This window comes from Uranotaenia lowii, chromosome 1 (genome assembly GCF_029784155.1).
Source record: "Uranotaenia lowii strain MFRU-FL chromosome 1, ASM2978415v1, whole genome shotgun sequence".
Taxonomy (NCBI): Eukaryota; Metazoa; Arthropoda; class Insecta; order Diptera; family Culicidae; genus Uranotaenia; species Uranotaenia lowii.
The window spans coordinates 141,131,751-141,152,297 of NC_073691.1; the positions used below are offsets into that span (position 1 = coordinate 141,131,751).

General features: G+C 42.0%; 1 protein-coding gene across 1 annotated transcript; it reads right to left on the minus strand.

Moving 5' to 3' along the window:
• Window positions 1-9,932: 9,932 nt before the first annotated feature.
• On the minus strand, window positions 9,933-14,969 carry LOC129737983 (uncharacterized). The gene has a single exon (XM_055729156.1). The coding sequence runs from the start codon at window positions 14,967-14,969 to the stop codon at window positions 9,933-9,935; it is 5,037 nt and encodes a 1,678-aa protein (XP_055585131.1).
• Between the last annotated feature and the right edge of the window lie 5,578 nt (window positions 14,970-20,547).

Sequence of the window (20,547 nt, forward strand, 5' to 3'; positions counted from 1 at the left end):
TGTTTTTCACTCTTATGCTGTTTTCATGTTGTTTGGTCCTTTTTTCCAAGGTTTGCGATGTTTGGCCGATATATTCTTTACCGCAGCCACATGGTACTGAATATACGACGTTGGTTTGCATCATTTTAGGGATCGGATCTTTCAGTTTCGTGAAGATTGTTGACTTTATTTTGTCACATGGTTTGAAGGCGGCAATCCCACCATGTTTGCGAAGGATTCTGGCCACCCTTTCGCTCAGTCCGGGTATGTACGGGATCGATGCCATTCTTGAAGATGCAGATTCGGGGGGGTTTTGGTTTTGTAGTGTGTTGTACATTGCATGTGTCCTTTTCTCGAGGGTGTTATGTAGTATGTTTTGAGGATAATTGTTTTTACCGAGGATGTTTTTCACTGCACCGATACTTGTCTTCCTGGTTTCTGGATCCGATAATTTTAGAGCACGGTTCACAAGAGCGAAAATAGTGTTTTGTTTGTGCGTAAACGGACTCTCCGAATTGAATTGTCCAAGTACACATCAAACTGAGAGGGAACCAAGCGGTTAGTCTCCAGATTGGTACGAAGGGAGTTTCCAATGCCTACAACGGACTGTGGACCAAACTCAGAGAGGAGAGAGAACGAGAGCATCAAAAAAAAAATTGATAAATCGACGTCCCGACGACAACCAGCAGCAGCAGCAGCAATAGACTTGACTTCCTTTCCAATTTAAGCGACGACCTTAGCAGGCGGAAAAATAGCTTTCTTGTGAGTGTTTTTACTTTTGTACTTTAATGTTAAATTAATTAGGCTATAGTTATTATAAAATTTATTTATTTTTTCTTCTCATTTTATGTTATAAAATAGTTTCTGAAGATGGTTGAAATAAACAGTTTTTTACTCCACCAATTTGTTATTCAGGTTTCTGTGCTAAGGTGCCTGCCATGTGTTTGTGATTTGTGTCTTGACATTTTTTGCATTTCCTTGAAGTAGACGATTTCTTGGTCTTCCTGTGGTAGTTCTAAGGCTTTTTTAGCTTCAAAGTCAGCTCTCTCATTTCCTGGTATTCCGATATGACTGGGAACCCAGCAAAACACGATTTCTGCCCCTGTTAGAACGATCTGATTATGCATGTTTTGTATACAATCCTTCCCCTTAGAGCTTATCTTAAATTTTTCAAGATTTGATATAACACTCATTGAGTCAGTGCAAAAGGATAATCAACGGGTCTTTTCTGATCGGTTATCCATGGCTACATATATTGCTTAAGCGTTTTCGAAACATAATCTCTTCGCTGACTATTCCATATCCACATTTGATATCTTGTTTCGACCCATCAGTGAATATCGTTCTATGAATATGGTATTTGGTTTGCCGTAGTTCTTTAAACATAATCCTGAGTTCATACGAGGATGCACCTTGAGACAATTTGTTATGAAGGCTTTTGTCCACTTGAAGTTTCGATCTAAGCCAAGGAGGACATTCAGATGCTCTAAAAAGAGTTGTTCTTGGCACGTTTAAGTCTAGTAAAGTCATCATGTTTTGACCTGTAACTCTAAAGGAGTTTGGCTGAGACCTGGTTTGTTCGCCCCATCGTTTATCAGAGTCGTTGTTGCTGCTAACCTCGCTTGCAATGTGGTCTATTTCTATGGTTTCTACACATGTTGAAGCTACAGTACAGTATAGTTCGCTGATGTAGCAGTGTTTTCAAACTAGGTATTCCTGTTTCCGCTTGTAGGCTTACAACGGGACTCGTTCTGAATGCTCCAACCATCGCTCGGAGTCTGCGTTGTGCACCACTTCCAAAGATTGGAGCTCTTTTTTTGTCAATGCCTGAAAAAATTGAAGCTGCATACAACAGTTTTTCCAGAACAGTGGCTCTATAGAGTTTTAAAGAGTCTTTCGGTCGCCTTCCCATGTTCTAGCAGCTATACTCCGGATAAACGGTATTCTCTGTTTTCATGCTGCTTTGTCTTCCTCAGTGTGAGCTCTAAACTTCAAATTTTGTTCTAAAATGTTGGCGGGGCACATTTATACCGTTTAACTTATACTTCGAAAGATTTCTCTTACGAGGCATTCGAAAGACTACAGTAGCACTTTTTGAAGCAGATTTTTTTTAAATCCTGTATTTCTATCCCAGGACTCCAGCTGGTCTAAGGCAATTTGGGGCTTATTTTCACCGATCGCTATCAGTATCATAACGTCAGCGAATAAAGCATAGACCATCTTAAATCTGGACGTATTTAGACGGGTCTATCTCGGAGCTATGTAAATAAAATAAAAATATTTTGCAATCAAGATGTAGGGTTTAATTGCACTTTAAAGGAAAAATAATAATAAAAAATATTCCGATATAGTTTTGTTGAAATTTCGAACTATTCGTCGAATACCACTCATCATAGTTTGGTCACCCTGTTCGCTGATCTCAGCGGCCATTTTGTTCCACCATCTCTTCATCTCTGTTTCGTTTCGTGTCGTCCGACCATTCTTCATCTTCTGCTTGACAATTGCTCAATATTTTTCGTTAGGACGGAATTGAGGGCAGTTGGCTGTGTTGATGTCCATTTCGACAAAATCCACCGCGTTGTCCCGATACCACTGTAGTACCTCTTTGCTGTAGTGGCAGCTTGCCAAATCTAGCCAAAACTTTACTGGTCCTTTGTGAGATCTAATGTGCGGAAGAATACGTAATGATTGAAAATGAGGCCCTCAGAGTCAAAGGGGTATAAGTGACAAAATGGTCGATTTTGAGTTAATGATGCCAAACGATTCTTCTTCACGTTTCAAACTATATTTGATGATTTTTTCAGATTTTTAGAATTTTATTAACATACTTTTACGGTCCAAAGCAAAATACAAATTTTCGAAAAGTATATGGAAAACTGTCAAACAGAACAATTTATAAGCCTGTTTTCTCGAAATAAGCTTTCATGCACTTATACCCCTTGGACTCCAAGGGCCTCTAATCACCAAAATGTACTTCTACAATTTGTTTTCAATTGTTTAACGGATAAATCAAGCATAAGTTTACTTTTTTGGACGTAGCAATTGGCGTTGAGGACCAAAAATATGATAAAAAGAGTGCGAAATAAGAATAGTATCACTTGTGTTTTTCATCAAAGACATTATTATATATAAAAATTTACTGTGTAAAAGTGAATAATAATGCTTCTCAGAATTATTAGAATAGATAACTGTATTTTAAGGAATTTTCTAGAATTCCAAAGGTTTTCAAAGGTTTTGAAAGGGGGTTGTAAGAGATGCTCTTCTAGATCTAAGGAATTTGATATCTGAGCTGTAATTCTTTACCAAATTACTTACTTTCCTAAATAAAAATGACGTGAAATGATGAAACAAACATTCTGGGTTCACTTTGAATCAGAAAAAAAGGTTGGAATTCAAAAGCTTAGATTTTTTTTGAGTAAACCACACAGTTTCAAGTCGTAGATGGCAGCACTATCTTGCAGTTAAAACCAAATGAAGTCTTAATATGGGTTTTTCAGGTTTATTTAGGTCCATATTCATCATTTCGAGGTAGTTTTCAAAGACAGTTTTGTTGGAGTTCACGCTGCAGAAAGCTTTTCCGGATTTGCAAAAAATAACTAGCATTTACCACCACCAAAATTCCAAAATTCGATTCAATTGCAAATCAGAACAATAAAACTGCTAGCCGTCTGGTCCAGTAAAGTACATCGGAAAGTACTACATTATTCTGATTATCGATCCGAGAAATTCACTTTTAGTGACCTTGATTTGATTTTTTGATTTAGTGAACGTACAATTTCCAAGGGGTTCACACGGTATCAAGTATAGACCCCGTTCGTTTTTGCAACATTCGATTTTGGCAACATTCGATTTTGGCAACCGGTTTTTAGAAACAACATTACCTTTAAGTTTTCGTTATAACAGGACCATTTTAATTCAGACAAACACCAATAAAAACGCTTATATGTTCTGAAACGGTGATGGAATGCATCAATAAAAACAAAAATTTGTCTATAAAAATTATAAAGTACTCAAAACTGACAAAAAGGTGAAAAATTCAAAAAGTTAACATAATAAGAAAAGTGCCAAATGCATCAAAAACATGATGAAAAAAATGGTCGGAGATAGACTATAAATAACGTTTTTGATAATAAAAATAATTATTTTGTAAAACTAACTGAAAAAAAGTTGAGAACAAAACCGTTCGATTTTGGCAACATTCGATTTTGGCAACACAAACTGTACGGGCGTGTTGCCAAAATCGAACGGGGTCTGTACTTATTTCTTGACCAAAATCATCCAGCACATCTTAATTTTTCCCGAATATTTGAATAGGGCATCAATTCGGTTTAATTGTATTAGTATTTTTGAATTTGAAGCCTGTTTTTTGGATTCTAATTCAGCCTCACATCATCGCATTGTTTCATCATTTTGCATCTTACTAATGAATGTTCATAAAGAAATAAAGCTGTTTGATACAGTATCATAGCTCAAATATCAAATTCCTTAAGGCTAGATGAGCATCCCTTTTAAAACCTTTGGAATTCTAGAAACTCTTTAAAATGCAGTTATCTAAACAAATATTTCGCAGAAGCTTTAATATTCACTTTACACAGGTAATTTCCAGATATAATCATGTTTTTGTTGAAAAACACAAGTGGTACTATTCTCATTTCGCACCCTTTCTATCATATTTATGGTCTTCAACGCCAATTGCTTCATTTATATAATGTAAACTTGTGATTGATTTATCCGTTGAACAGTTTAAAACAAACTGTAGAAGCAAACTAGAATGATTTTCAATCATTCATATTTTTACAAGCAAAACTCATAGTGGTACTATTGTTATTTCGGTCACTGTATTATCCCATGCCAAATTTGGTTCCATTTGCTTGATTAGTTTTTCAGTCATTTCAGAAATTGGAAGAGAGCCCCCTCTCCTCTTCCTATCTCCCTACTGAAAAAGGAGGGATCTCAAATAATCATAGAAATTTCTGCCGTAACCTAATACCCTCTAATGCCAAGTTTGTTACCATTTACTTGATCGAATCCCGAGTTCTGCAAACATTTAGCTTATATTTAGGGGATCCCCCTCCCCTTCCTTTTAAGGGTAGGGGTCTCAAACCATATTAGGAACCTTCTTCGGCCGCCAATACCCCCACCTGTCAAGTTTTACGCATATCGGTTAAGCAGTTTCCGAGTCTATAGGGAACAGACAGACAGACAGAAATTCATCTTTGTATATATATTCAATTTAATTGAAAACTGATTTCTAAAAAGTTGAAAAATAATCTATTTTATTTAATTTTTGCGCACTTAGTTTTGCAAAGTCTTTTCCTTTTTTGTTATTAACAATATTTTATCGACTTAAAAGTAGTTTAACCCTTCGTTTCATGATTTTTTATTTTTCCTAAAAAATCATTTTAAACAGTTGTAAACAATGAGTACATCAAGAAAAAAAATTAAAATAAAATACGATTTTTCCATTTTTCCATACATTAATTGTTGCAAATTTGTAACTTTATGAAACGAAGGGTTAATCGTTCTGGGCAAAATCAGCGTCTTGTTTGCTAACCTACCTAAAGCCAGCACGATCTTTTGTTTGAACTTCCTCCCGAAAGTTATTCGGCGGCGGGGTTCACCGGGTCAATGCCTAGATAAAAGATCCATTCATTCATCGTTTGATCTCTCCTTCTGTCTGCCTCCCTCTTTGTGCCTCCCTGAAAATGGCGACGGGTGGAAAGGGGGCGTTAGAAAATTCAATAAGTACCCTGTTCGACCACAAAAGCTAGGCTCATAAAGCTTACCCAGCCCGTTTATTAGAAACCGAATCAGCAACTTTCCTTCACTGCTGATAGACTGCGCAAATTATAACTATTCAAATCGATGAGCAGGGCGCGTGAACAAACAGATGATGGCAATCGAGGAGGAAATGGTGCTGCCAAATATATGAGCACCATAAAAAGTAGAATATATTTATATACGAACAATACTGCGGCCAGGGTCTATAATTTGTGAACTTATTCGCATCTAATAGAGCGATATCGAATGGGATCCAAGATTTTGGCGCGTTGGCTTCCTTCGCCTTTACGAAAAGTTCACTACCAAAAGTTGCGCAGGCGCGTGGCCTAGTCTTTTGTCAATTTGTACCATTATTGTCGGATGCTGCTGAATCCCTTAATGGAAGCGCCTAATCAATGATGGCGTTCGTCGGCTGGTTAGACGCTTCCTTTCGGTCGATTTTTTGATTGATTCCTCCCTAGCCGCGGAGAGTGCGTTGTCCTTCTTTCTTGAGCCTCCCGCCTGATTGGGCTTTCATGTGCCGTTCCGAGCTCGACCATTGCCGATAGTAGCAGCTTTTAGCGGTTATTTTCTCTTGTCAGCCATTGAATTGTACGGACATTAATTGGCGCTATGAATGCTGACTCAATCAAAGCGTTGGCAGATTTCGATTCAGCGATTTAGCTGGTTGTGGAAAATAAAATGCGCTTTGGGTTTGCCTTTTCACAATGTATGTTCAATTTGGCAAGTTTAGCGTTTAACTAGGACAAGCATAATGACTATCTCATTGAATGTAAAAATTCAAAGTGCAAACAAATAAGAATGACCATTGGATTTAATTGACTTAAGGGTATTCTTCATCACCCGTATTTTTTTTTATTAGTTGATCACCCAGGTGGTAAATCCTTTTTACGGATTGCATTCCAAGGCACGGCGAGTCACCGCGTCCCCCCAGTATGCTACTCTGGGTCCATGGGTGCAATTGGTCGACTCAAGATACGCCATAAAGTCCACCCGGACATTCCCATCCGGACCTGCACCGAAGGCTGTATTCGAGATGGGAGAACAAGTCCGCGCTTAAGCGCTCTTCGGCTAACTCCAGTTCGAGTCAAAACTCCAGCATATATACCCTGCCTTTTGTTTCGATTCAAGACTAAGGACCTCTCCTCTGACGACTCGAGATCCAGCTTTTACTCGTAACTCGAGGCTCGCTTGGTTTGCACGACTATCCGCCTCTGTTCGAGACCACTGCAAGAGACCAATGACCTCTCGTCTAACGACTCGAGATCTTGGCTCCGCTTGGTTTGGCTCGAGGCCCTCTCCTCTTTGCCCGTCCGTGGGCCGAATTGAGAGCAGCTTATCCTGAACACGCGCCTGTCACAGCACACGTCCGGGGTTTTACGAAACTACTCGGATCGTCATCCTACACAGACTCGAGTGGATCACCCGCCGATGACGTGAAGTCACTCTACCCGAGAGTAATTCGCGGCGTAAATGCTCTTTCCCCTACGAGTCCGACTGCAAAGAAGGTAAAATCTTATCCACGCAGCTTCTGCCGTAGATAATCTGCGGCGCGGCGGTGGAGGTATCCTACACAACGTTCACGACGTACCTAACAGCTTGGCGTACGCAGAAGCTATAGTCTTATCTTTGTATGCTTTACAGCCAGGTTCGGGCGCACACTCCCCGAAGAAAGAGTCACCCTGCACCGGTCGCGGATTGGTGCTGGTTCTAACTACTCTGCAGGGCAGTCATGATTCGGGTGAATACATCGCTGATCACGCGCCAAGTATTGGCATCCTCACACATCCTCCGCACGATGTTGTCGGCTTTCGTGTCTGGTCAGCAGGCGCCAAGCATGTTAGCGCGTACCCCTTCGAACCTCGGACAGTTGAACACTACGTGCTTTGGTGTCTCGACTGTGTCACCGCAGGTTAGGCACAATGTTAAGCCCACGTGTCCAAACCGGGTGGTGAAACTGCAAGAAGCACCCGTGACCAGTCAAGAACTGTGTCATGCGGAAATCCACCTCTCCATGTCTCCGATCCATCCAAAGTCCGACTTTAGGGATCAAGCGATGGGTCCACTGGCCACGTTCCGAGCTGTCCCACAGGTGCTTCCAGCTGGTCCTCGAGCATTTGGCGGCATGTGTCTGTGCTCGTAGCAGAAGATATCTTCCTCTAGCATGACCGAGTAGAAGGGCATAACCCCCGCCACAACATCATCAGCTACCGAGAACACTGTTCGGTATGCGCTGATTACTCGCAGTTTCATCAGCCGTTGCACATTGCAGAGCTTTTGCAGGTTACACTGCCTGTTACAAGACTGTCTTCCAGGCTACCGCTCCGTACCGCAAAATGGACGAGGTCACACTCTCCACGACCCTCCTTCTGCTGCAGCGGATCGCCGAGTTATTTGACATGGTCCGTACGAGGGCTGCTGTCACCATTGCCGCTCTTTTACAGGCGTAGTCGACGTGGGTCGTAAAGCTCAGCCGGTCGTCGATCATCACCCCCAGGTACTTGATCGCACACTTGGGTTCGATTGCGCACGGTCCAGCTGCAATCGTTCCTGATTGTGCTGAAATCAGGTTGATGATCAGCACTATCTCGGTCTTGTCGCAAGACGCAAGCTTTTGGAGGGCATCCAACTTTCCACCTTCTCAATCGCTAATGTGGCGAGTAGCTGGACTTCTTCGGTTGATGGGCCCGATGCCAGGAGAACCACGACGTCTGCGAATCCCACAAGTCTCACTCGCGTGGGGAGACACAGTCTTAGCAGTTCGTCGTAAACGATGTTACACAATACCGAGCCAAGTATCGATCCTTGTGGAACCCCTGCCGAGACACTCTCTGTTCCCAGTCCCTCGCTGGTCATATAATGTACTTAGTTGGCGATTACGGAAGTAACACTCCACCATCCTACAGATATATACCGGAGTCCTCATACAAATGAGCGACGACGCAATCGCTGCCCAACTGACGCTGTTGAAGCCGTTCTTCACGTCAAGGATGACCACTGCGCAAAACCGGTCTCCTCTTCTCTTCTTAAGTCTGGCTTCGTATGCCCTTTCGATGACATGTCGAATGGCATCCAGCGTACTGCGGCGTTTCCGAAAACTGTTTATCGGATAGACCGTTGGCACCTTCGGTGTAGAGCTGTATCCTGCTCTGAACCACCTTTTCTAGCACCTTTCCAGCAGTATCCAGGAGACATATCAGGCGATGAGTTGATGGATCACGTGGTGGCTTACCCGGTTTTGGCAGGAACATCAATTGCGGCCGCTTCCACACGTCTGGGAAGCCCTCTCATCCACGTATTGTAGCAGTGATGACCGGAACATTTCGGAATGTTCCATGAACGCGGCCTTCACTGCATCGTTCGGGATGCCATCCGGATTCGGAGCTTTGTTCAACTGTCTTCTAGCGAAATCTGCTCCTCTTCATTCGTATCCCAGTCGCATGGGACCAGGTCCCGGCAACGATACAGGATTTGTCTATGTATCGTGTGACCAACATCTATTAGCTAAGTGTTGGTGAATCTCGTTTTTAAGCTTTTTTTCCTCAGATTTAAGCTTTTTTTGCCTTGAGAGCATAGGAGATGAAAGCTCAAATCTGAAGAAAAAAGCTTAAATCTGTCAAAAAAGGGGAAATCTGAGAGATGTGCTCCATGTGGTTTGTATAACATTGCCGGGAAGTGCATGGGACCCTCGGCTATGTAACTTTCCCGTGCTGTGGGAACAGCTCGTAGACGTGATTTCAAAGTAGTCGAAGATTCCTTTGAATTCAGCTAAAGTATTTGAATTGTTCAATTCCTCGACTAGCTCGAGGGGCTAGTGAGGTGGCCACAGAAAAGGCACGACGGACACTTGGGACACGTTCACGGACTTAGACGGGCTCGGATACAAGAAAACTGTAACACGCGGGCTGCAGTAAAACGACCGTCTCGTGCGGTGGTTAAGAGCCAAGAGGCAGATTTATTAGAGTCTCAGAATAATCTACCTAAGAGAGCTAGGGTGTGTAGACTCTCTCTTCTACTACTATCTATCAAACAATCAGATTGACTGAACAAAAGAAAAGCTCATCTAGAATGCTGCTATAAAACTAGGTACAGTATACTATCGATCTTCATAACACTACTTTTAGGGTGGTTCAGCGTTAACATGCTGCCCTCATTGAAATAGAAAATTTCAATCACTTTTTCACTTCGGAATTCTCGTTGCCGTCTTCGGAGTCGTTTTCAGGTTCTACCTCGTTGTCCTCGATTGGCAGCAGGCACAGTTTGGCTATCGGACGTCGGAATACCTTAGTACCTTTGGACCCATCAGCAACACGTACATCTGCGACGCGCACCAAACCATCGGGTCCAGGAATAGCCGTTTCAATTCTGCCGAGGCGCCACGCTGTTGTCGGCATGTTGTCTTCTCGAATGATGACCAGTTGACCAGCTTTCACGGGGTACCGCACATGCCACTTGTTGCGGTTCTGTAGCGTCGTGTATTCTTCGAAGTTCATGTTCGCTGTTCCAGTGATGCGCTTGAGGTGGTACTTGGCAGAGCGCATACCGGCCTCCCACAGTCCGCCAAAGTGTGGGGCATTAGGTGGGATCATGTTCCATTCGATGGCTGACTTGGAGCAAAAGTCGTTCAATTTATCTTTCAGGAGCTGGGACTGAAACAGGTCGTACATCTCTCGTAACTTTGAGCGGCTGCCCACAAAGTTGAGACCGTTGTCGGAGAACAATCTGGCACACTTGCTCCGACGGGACACAAATCGGTGTAGTGCGGCGATGAAGGAATCCGCTGTCAAATCGCCCACTAGCTCTAGATGGATCGCACGTGTAGCAAAGCATACAAAGACGGCCACATATGCTTTGTACAAAACAGTCCCACGCTTGTTATGCTGTCGCAGGTAGATCGGTCCGGCAAAATCTACCCCAGTGTTGTAGAATGCATGCACACCTTCCAATCGCGCAAAGGGTAGGTCACCCATTTTCTGCTGCATTCCTACCGGTTTTGCTTTCATGCAAGTGACACACCGGCGAATAACCCTTCGCACCGTACTGCGGCCATGCAGAATCCAAAATTGATGGCGTAATCCGCAAAGTAGAAGCTGTTGAGCAGCATGCAACATCTCAACGTGATACGCACGAATCACGGCGTGAGTGAAACAGTGCGTGGCTGGCAGAATAATAGGATGCTTCTGACTTTCGGGCAGTTGTGCGTGACGAATCCGACCCCCCACTCGCAGAACATATTCTGATCGATCTAAAAACACAGATAAGCTGATTAGTTTACTTTTACTGTGAATTACCTTTCCGGCGTCGAGGCAGCTGAATTCCTTGGGGAATGTTTCTTGTTGCGCAATACTGGCCAATGCAACCGTCGCTCGTTGTAGCTCTGGAATACGTAGAACGCCGTACCGATGCTGTCTGTCTTTCTTGGGTCGTATGTGGTCGATGTATCGTAGAACTAATCCCATTATTCGTTGCATTTTTCTAAAGTTGTTCTCCGTCGCAAACAGGTAAAACATGGCAGGAGGGTCAGTAACTGTGAGGCTAATGGTTGGGTTTTTCGTTTCCGGAAGTTGCTCGGTCGGGATGTGCTGGAATCTTTTAGGCCAATCTTCTTCGTCGTGGTACAGAAAGTTCGGGCCTGACCACCAGATTTCGCAATCTCGTATCTCGGAAGGTAACAATCCTCGAGATATAATATCTGCTGGATTGTCATGCGTCCCCACGTATCTCCACTCAATGCCTTTAGCCAACTCTTGTATCTCGATGACTCGGTTGCTTACGTAGGTTTTGAGTCGGCTAGGGTCGGTCTTGATCCAGGAAAGTGCTGTGGTGGAATCGGACCAGAGAATGATTCTGGAAAATGAAATCTTAAGGTTGTGCGTTATATTGAAAATCAATCGTGCAAGTACAAGCGCCCCGCTTAGCTCTAAGCGCGGTATCGTGAGTTTAGCGTTCTTTAAGGGTGCGATTCGAGATTTTGAGGTAAGGAGGGAAATTTTACAGTTGATCGTATCACAAGATCTAACATAAACGCAAGCTCCATATCCCAGACTGGAGGCGTCACAAAATCCATGCAATTCAACAGATTGCGGGTTCGAATGGGGAAAAACACAACGAGGAACAACTATTTCACCCATCTCTTTCAACTGGTTGCGGAAAACCTCCCAGATTTCAGCGTCGTTTCGTGCCAATATTTCATCCCAGTCTACGTTCAGTTGCCAGATTTTCTGCATTCGTACTTTCGCAGCGAAAATCAACGGACCCAGCAGTCCCAGTGGGTCGTAAAGCTTGGCGATGTCAGAATATATGGTTCTCTTTGTCGTTTGTCCCAAGTGGAATTCAATTTCATGCAATTTGGTCAAAAATACGTCCTTTCTGGGTTGCCAGGTTAAACCCAAAGTTCTTGTGGTTTTCTCATCTTCGAAAAACGCTCTTTCGTGCTCGGTACTATCAATTTGCCTCAATAATTCGGGATGATTCGACGCCCACTTGTGGAGATTGAACCCACCGGCCTGGGTCATTTCGACGAATTGAGTCTGCAGGTTCAGGGCATCTTCTAACGTGTCCGCTCCACTCAAGATGTCATCCATGTACACATCTTCGGTTCCCGCCTTCGACGCTAAGGGGAAACGCCCCTTCTCATCCATGCAAAGCTGTTCAAGCGTTCTTGTAGCCAGAAAAGGCGCACAGGCTGTCCCATACGTTACTGTCGTCAAGTGGAACACCTCTAAAGATTCGTTCGGCTGGCGACGCCAAAATATCTGTTGGTACTTCTGATCTTCTGCTCGGATCCTAATTTGCCTGAACATCTGCGTAATATCTGCCGTAAATACAATCTTGGGCACCCGAAATCGTAGCACGATTTCGGCGAGCTTGGGCTGAATGGTAGGGCCAACGTAAAGGTGATCATTCAGGGAACCTCCCCTTGAAGCTGCTGCAGACGCATCAAAAACGACACGCGTCTTCGTCGTGGTGCTTGCCAAGTTCAGCACCGCATGGTGTGGCAGAAAATATCCTTCTGAGCAATTGGTGTCACATTTAATCATATGGCCCTGGGTTTCATAATCATGCATGAATTCTCGGTACTGGTCGTAAAGATCTTGGTCGTGAATCAGTCTTTTTTCTGTCTGTAGAAATCTACGCAAAGCTATCGTTTGACTGTCACCTAATTCCTTTATACTGGGTCTCAATGGCAGACCTACTTCATAGTGACCATTTTCCAATCGGCAGCAAGTATCGGAAAAACTTTGCTCTGCGGCTCTTTCGTCTTGAGTCAACATTCGAGGCTCATGAATGGACTCGGCTTCCCAAAATCTACTAATTTGCTCGCTCAACGCCTCATTCGTAACGATCTTACAGACATTAGAGATCGTTCGATCAACTTCTGGTCTTTCAACAGCACCACCTACTACCCAACCAAAAACGGTTTCTTCGCACCAACAAGGAGGATTTTCAATTATGGTATGGGTTTGCCCAGTAAACATTTCATGGAACACTTGTATTCCAAGAAGCATATCAATTCTTCGTGATTGACTAAACCACGGATCTGCGAGTACTATCTCTGACGGAATTTGCCCAGGATCAATATTGAACGAATTGATTGGCAAGTTTCCTGTAATTTTGCTCATGACCAAACATTCTGTGCTGTAGGTGAAGTCTGACTTGTAGGTGGAATGGATCTTTACTCTGACCTGACTTGAAATCATCTTAGGTGCACCGGAAATACCTTCAACGGACATGTTCACCTTCGTCTTTCGCAAGCGCAACGCGTTTACCACACGCGTGGATATTAAATTATGCATCGACCCACTATCGAGCAAAACACGACAACTGATCAAATTTCCAAACTCGTCTTCTATCATGCAAACTGCGGTATAGAGAATGTACTGTTTTGGCTGCGAATTAGTACATGCAACGGAAGCTACTAGCGCATTTAAGGACGTTGTAGGCATCTCAGGGGTCCTACGCGGGGTAGGTGTTGGTTGAGTTGGCTGGTTAGCATTGTTATCATGCAACGTAGTGTGGTGACGGCCTCCACATTTCTTGCAGGAGCTCCCCTTGCAGTCTCTAACATGGTGTCGGTTACTGAAACAGTTCATGCACAATCCAAGACTGCGCACCTTCGAGATACGATCGCGTAATTGTAGCTTCAGATAGTCTTCGCAGTTGCTCAAATAATGATTCCCCTTACATGCAAAACAAACAGGGTTACCATATGACCTGCCGGTATTGATTGCTAAAACCTTAGATGAGTGTGACCCACTTCGCTCATTGTGCCCGAATCTTCCTCGAAAGCTTGAGCTTTGAACCTCTTGTTTATCCTGGTCAATGCTCTCTAGGCATCTACATCTAGACTGTAGGTACTCGAGAAGTTTCTCCCAAGATGGCAACGAATGATCAGTAAACTGAAGCTCGAAATCCTTTCTGGTGCGGTTGTCCAATCGCGCGCATACCAGAAAAACCAAGAACTGTTCAGATAAAGGTTTTAATTTTAGCTCAAGATTCGCCAACGCTCTAATGTTACGGGTAACGTCACTCAGTAAAGTTCGTAATGCGGATCCAGACTCACGAACTAAAGGTTTCAGATGAAACAGCTGAGCAATATGCCTATCTACCAACAACCGCTTATTCTCAAACTCCGAACACAATGCCTTCCAGAGTGATGAGAAATTATCTTCGGAGGACTGGACATGACGGGCTGAACCATCTTGGATGGCAGCCTTCAGGTAAAATAGCTTCTCACTTTCTGACAAACTCTCACGACGCTTAATCAACGAATTGAATTGGGATTTAAATGTCAGCCATTCTTCCAATTGGCCATTGAATCGGGGAAAAGGAATATCTGGCAATTTTGTATGGGAGTGTTGTGTTGAATTGACCGCTGCTGGGGCACTTATCGGCTTGGGAGGATCGATTTCTCGGATAATCTTTCGAACTCGGTGACGGATGTCATCAAACAAATCTTCTATCTTCTCAATCGTCATCTGCAGGGACCCAACCTCATCCTCCTTAATTACCCCATATAATTTTACCTCAGTTTCATGCAATAAAGAACGCATCTGGTCAATCGACTCAAGCTTGTCTTCGAGAAGTGAACTTTCTTGCTTCTCGGTATCAAACGAACGCACAAACAAAAGCAATTTTTCCGCTCGTGACTCAATGGAGTCTATCATACGATAATAGGACATCACCTGGATCTTCTTTTCTGCCGCCATTGCGAAAAAGGAAAAATGCTCAAATATTCAATTTGCAACTAAACTTCCGGAAACAACGCACCCACTTGCACGATCTTACCTGACTTCCAATTAACGATTCCACCAGTAAATGACCGACCCTGAAAAATGTTAAAACTTGCAGGCATAGCATACATACATGTCCAGCAATCCAGCCTCGTGGGGGATCAAACTGGCATCAAAATGGCGAATTCTCTCGAGCTCTTACGACCTGCACAGTACGTCATCCACTCTACTGCACCATGCAAACCGCTTTCGTTCTTTTGTTGCACTTTTTCCTATGGAACTGTTTCGCACAACTCGATCGTTCATGCACGTGTGATCGAGGGTTGAAGTTCCAATTTCACTTATTTCTACCGATCGCTCAATGTTCATGCACTAGGATCGGGTTTTGTTTTTTTTGCACTTATTGTTCCATTTATCAGCTTAGATTTTATTCGGATCACATTGATCGCACAAATTGTTCGCAATTTTTCAAGGAACAAGCCACAATTGTTCCACAGACACAATGTTCCATTGTTTAGAACACGTTGTTCACAAGTCCATCATTTTGTGATCGGACAATCGTTCCAATTGTTTTTCGCGGGTGAACGTCCAAGTTCCGCGTTTTCTGAGGTCACTTCACTAGCACAAACTGTACTTCCGGACAACTAGATCACATCCGGTTCGAAGGACCACTATGAATTGTTCAATTCCTCGACTAGCTCGAGGGGCTAGTGAGGTGGCCACAGAAAAGGCACGACGGACACTTGGGACACGTTCACGGACTTAGACGGGCTCGGATACAAGAAAACTGTAACACGCGGGCTGCAGTAAAACGACCGTCTCGTGCGGTGGTTAAGAGCCAAGAGGCAGATTTATTAGAGTCTCAAAATAATCTACCTAAGAGAGCTAGGGTGTGTAGACTCTCTCTTCTACTACTATCTATCAAACAATCAGATTGACTGAACAAAAGAAAAGCTCATCTAGAATGCTGCTATAAAACTAGGTACAGTATACTATCGATCTTCATAACACTACTTTTAGGGTGGTTCAGCGTTAACAGTATTTGAAAGACCCAAATACTAGTATTTCACTAGCTACTTGCTAACATCCTCAGTGGGTTATCGACTGAAGAAAGTGTATCATTTCCCTCCCTTAAATTGTCCAAGCTAGGTAGTCACCGAACTTAGAATAAAACGGTTAATTTAGGCGCCACTCCAAGAACGCAAATATATTCTCATTCCGTTTGTCTTGCCGAGATACCTAGAGGCAACGAATACGAATGCGTACATGCGAAACAAGTTCGAATCGTACACTCGTACGGCGTGCTCGCATTTTATCCTCGTGTTTTTTTTTAAATGTGTGCTTTCAATCGTAGCAATCGAATTCTCAGGCAGACAAACACGCGTCTCGAAGGGAAACATACACACTATTAATTTTTTGGTGTAAATTTATGTCAAATTGGATGCACAAAATTGAAGCATCACTTTTGACATAAAATTACACTGGAGAAGACAGAAACGCTTGAAGCCATAAAGTCTTAGACACGAATTTAGTGACATATTCGACATAATATTATAACATTGAAGATGTAAAGTTATGCCGAATTGGACGCACAAAAATGAAGCATCGTTTTTGACATAAATTTACATCGTTGCAGAAATTACATTGCTTTTGGTGAAATTTTAGTGATGCAAGCTTTCGGAGAGAAAAATTTTAGAGAAACAAATTGTCTCGGACAAAAATGTTGGTAAAAATTCAGAGTTTGCAAAAATACTGGTTCAAGAAATGGGTAGGCTTAAAGCGACACCCCTTTCCTGAACCAGTGTTTTTGCAATCTGTAAAAATTTACCAAAATTTTTGTCCAAGACAATTTAATTCTCTAAACATTCATCGCTCCGGAATCTTACGTCACTAAAATTTAACAAAATGCAATGTAATTGTTTTAGTTTCTAATTTTTGGAAATTTAATGAGTTCTAGTGGGTTTCCGCTAGATAAGAAGTGTTCCTACAAACGGCGAATTCAGCTGAAATTTATGTCCTTGAAAATGGGTTCCTCTTAAAGTAAATTCTCTTTAATCAATTTTGAACTTCTCTTGAAAGCAATAGTTTGGAAATGTCATCTTCGATGTATCAAAACATAAACGCTGTTCTCATTTTTAATTAAATTTATTACAATGTTAAATATTTTAGTATTTGGTTATGTATCAATATACATATGTTATGTTCATGAATTTATCATTTGTGATAACTTATAATGTTCCTTCTGTTATCTGCTTTCCTATAATTCGAAACTCTGTGTGTGTCGTTAGAAAGTACAAAAATTCAAATTTTTCATAATAATTTTTGCTTAATTTATATTACTTTAGGTCAGTTTCATTTTTACTAATTTAAATTTGTATGACAAACTGAAATTCGATATAGTTTTCAAATATTTTTTTTTCCTAGAATCATTTCAAATTTCTCTTTCCCATTTTCAACTGGTAATGATAAACGCCTGAATATAGATAGAAATTAGTCGCCGCTGTCAACTATTTGCCGCCGTCAACTATTTGCCGCACAGTCGTTCAAACACGAAGAGATTTTAAGGGTTTTTAATTGTGATGTTGTGAAACATTCTTTCAATATTTTTTTTCTTTGAATTCTTTTTATGAGTTGTTATTAATTACCTACGTCAATTATTATCAATAGTATTATGAGCTGTTTCATTTTTTTTTTTTCATAATTTTGGAAGAATCAATAAAAACATTTTGTCCAAATTGGCATATTTTCTGCTCCACTATGCTTAGAGAGAAGGCGGCTGTAAAAATCTAAACATAGTGGATGAAAGTGGCAGTTTCCAAAATAAAATATTCTTCAATTTATTTGTATTTGGAGCTGCAAAAAGACAATCATGTAAGGATCATGTCTTTGCTTTAATCTCATTCATTTAAAGTATTTATTTTGTATTATTTCAGAAGCCCAAACTAGCTGCAGGAAGGATGATAAGTGGTAACAAAGAGCTGCGAAAATTGGCGAACTATTACGGGCTTTTCGAGACACCCGTCTGGCCATCCATTTGCTGCTGTTTATGTAGCCGTGTTATAATAGTAAATATTATGATAATAATTCTACATTCAAACTGATTTTTGTTGGTTACAAGTTACAAACGATTTTTTTTTTCAAAATCAGGATGCCACAACTTCAATTCTGCAAATATCGATGGATTAGATGCCAAGTAATAGCAGATCATTTTCGCAAGTTGTCGAGTTACGCCATCCGGAATTTTTACAACAATCCGAAGAAGCAGCGGAGAACATGGTTCAACCTACTTTGGTGGTAAATGTCTCATGTGATCCGCTAACCTGAGGGTAAGTTTTTGTGATGTTTGTGGCTCACTTTTGTTTGCTGATATTTTTTTTTTTTTTTTTTTTTTTTTTTAATTTTTTTATTGGCTTTACCTCTATAACATAACCGGCCAAGTGTTAATTACTCTTCTACTTACATGTCTATTTTACATTCAATTACAAAATTAGCTATCGTTTTATATAATTCAATGTCTTTCTTTTTTAGTATCAAATGAATATCGGGTGGAATTCCTTTTTTCATTAAAATTCGCCAAATAGGTCTACGAAGATTTTCAAATCTGCTGCATGCGAAGATAATGTGATCAGGATCTGCGATGGATTCGCCACAACTGCACGTCGCGTCCAATAGGATACCATTTCTAGTCAGATGAGCAGGGAGCCGTGAATGATTTGATATTAATTTGGAAAGGATTACAATTTGTCTGCGGTTGAGATCCAAGCTACTAAACCATGGTTGGAGCGAAACGTTAGAGATGATGCTGTGACAGAAACGTCCTTTAGTTCCTGCATTCCACTTTGCTTGCCATTTGTGCACTGTTGTACGCCGAATCGGAAACTGGATGTCGAATGATGTTAAAATATAATCTGCTGTACCACCATTGATGCACGCACTTTTCGCCTCTTGATCTGCCAACTCGTTCATTGGAATACCTCTGTGAGACGGAACCCATATCAGATGGATCTCGTGCCCCATTCTTTGTCCTTCAAGAATGGAAGCTTTTATATCGTACCAAGCAACGGGATATTTTTGATTGATGTTGATTTTTTGAAGGCTCGTGAGACAACTCAAACTATCGGTTAGAATAATATACTGAGCAACAGGAAGGCTTACGATCATTTTCGCAGCATGCCTGATTGCTAGAAGCTCTGCCATATAAACTGATGCTTTACTGTCGAGTTTGATCCCTTCTGCAGGCGCTCCAAAACTATTTACCACAGCATAACCTGTGCCGTGTATATCTTTCGACCCGTCAGTTGCCAAGATTTTCGCGTTGGCATACACTTCCAAGAGATAGTTTGAAACCAAATCAGCTGCCGATGAGTTCTGGTGTTCTGAACATAACCGTTTAACAGTGAGATCAATGGATATTATTGTTCTTACAACTTCACGGTTGACCATGTAGCATGGGAGATTATTTAGAGGCTGTTCAAGTGGAATAAATTCGTTAAGCATTCTTATGGCGCGGTGTATTCCCGTAGCCACTAAGCCACCTTCCAAGATCGGTCTGGAGTATTGACCATGCCAAGAAGAAAGTGACGCTCTTTTATTTACAAAACGCATGACAGCAAGTTCTCTTCTTTGTTGCAGCGGAATAATACCAGCCATCACTTCGAGTGAACCTGTGTGGGTGGTTTTTGTGGAGCCCAAACAGATTCGAATTCCTGCCCATTGTAGTCTATCCAAAACGATGGCTTCTTTTTGTGTTAACTCCGTCATAAATATGGAACCGTATTCCAATATTGATCTCACACATGACTTGAAAATAGCTAACATTGCTGCTGGATGTGCTCCCCATGACTGGCCCGATATGCTTCGTAGAAAGTTAAGATACGGAGCCGTACGTTTTTGTACCTCTCTAATATGACACGACCACGACAGATTTCGTGTGAGGTACATGCCGAGTAACCTCAGGGATCTGACGTATTCCAAAGTGCAACCGCCGATATTTATTTCTGGGGGATTATCGCATTGTTGTGTCGAGATCAGAAGGCACTTACATTTCGTGGGCGAAAGTTCTAACCCAAGGTCGAAAATATTTTCCACAACTATATCCACTGCCCTTTGGAGAGATTCGCAACTATGCTCCAGCGAGGTTCCTCTTACAGCAATTGTTGTGTCATCGGCGTAATTTACGGTTATCACATCAGGAGGGACACTGTTGATCAATCCACTGATCACAACATTAAAGCATAACGGACTTAGTGGAGATCCCTGAGGAAGGCCTTTCCACGTTGTCCTAGATATTGAATCTAATCCATTTGAAATGCACAAATTCCTTTCTTCAAAAAGATGGAAGATACTTCTTACTAGGCATTCAGGGACTGTTAATGAGCGTAATTCGCGGACCAGAACATTAATTTCCACGTTGTCGTAGGCGGCTTTGATATCGAGGCTACATATCACCACATGCTCTCTTCTTTTCAAAGCTAAAGAAGCTTCATTAATCAGGGGAAACAACGCATCCATTGTTCCTCGTCCTTTCCTAAAACCGTTGATAGCTGAAGGGAAT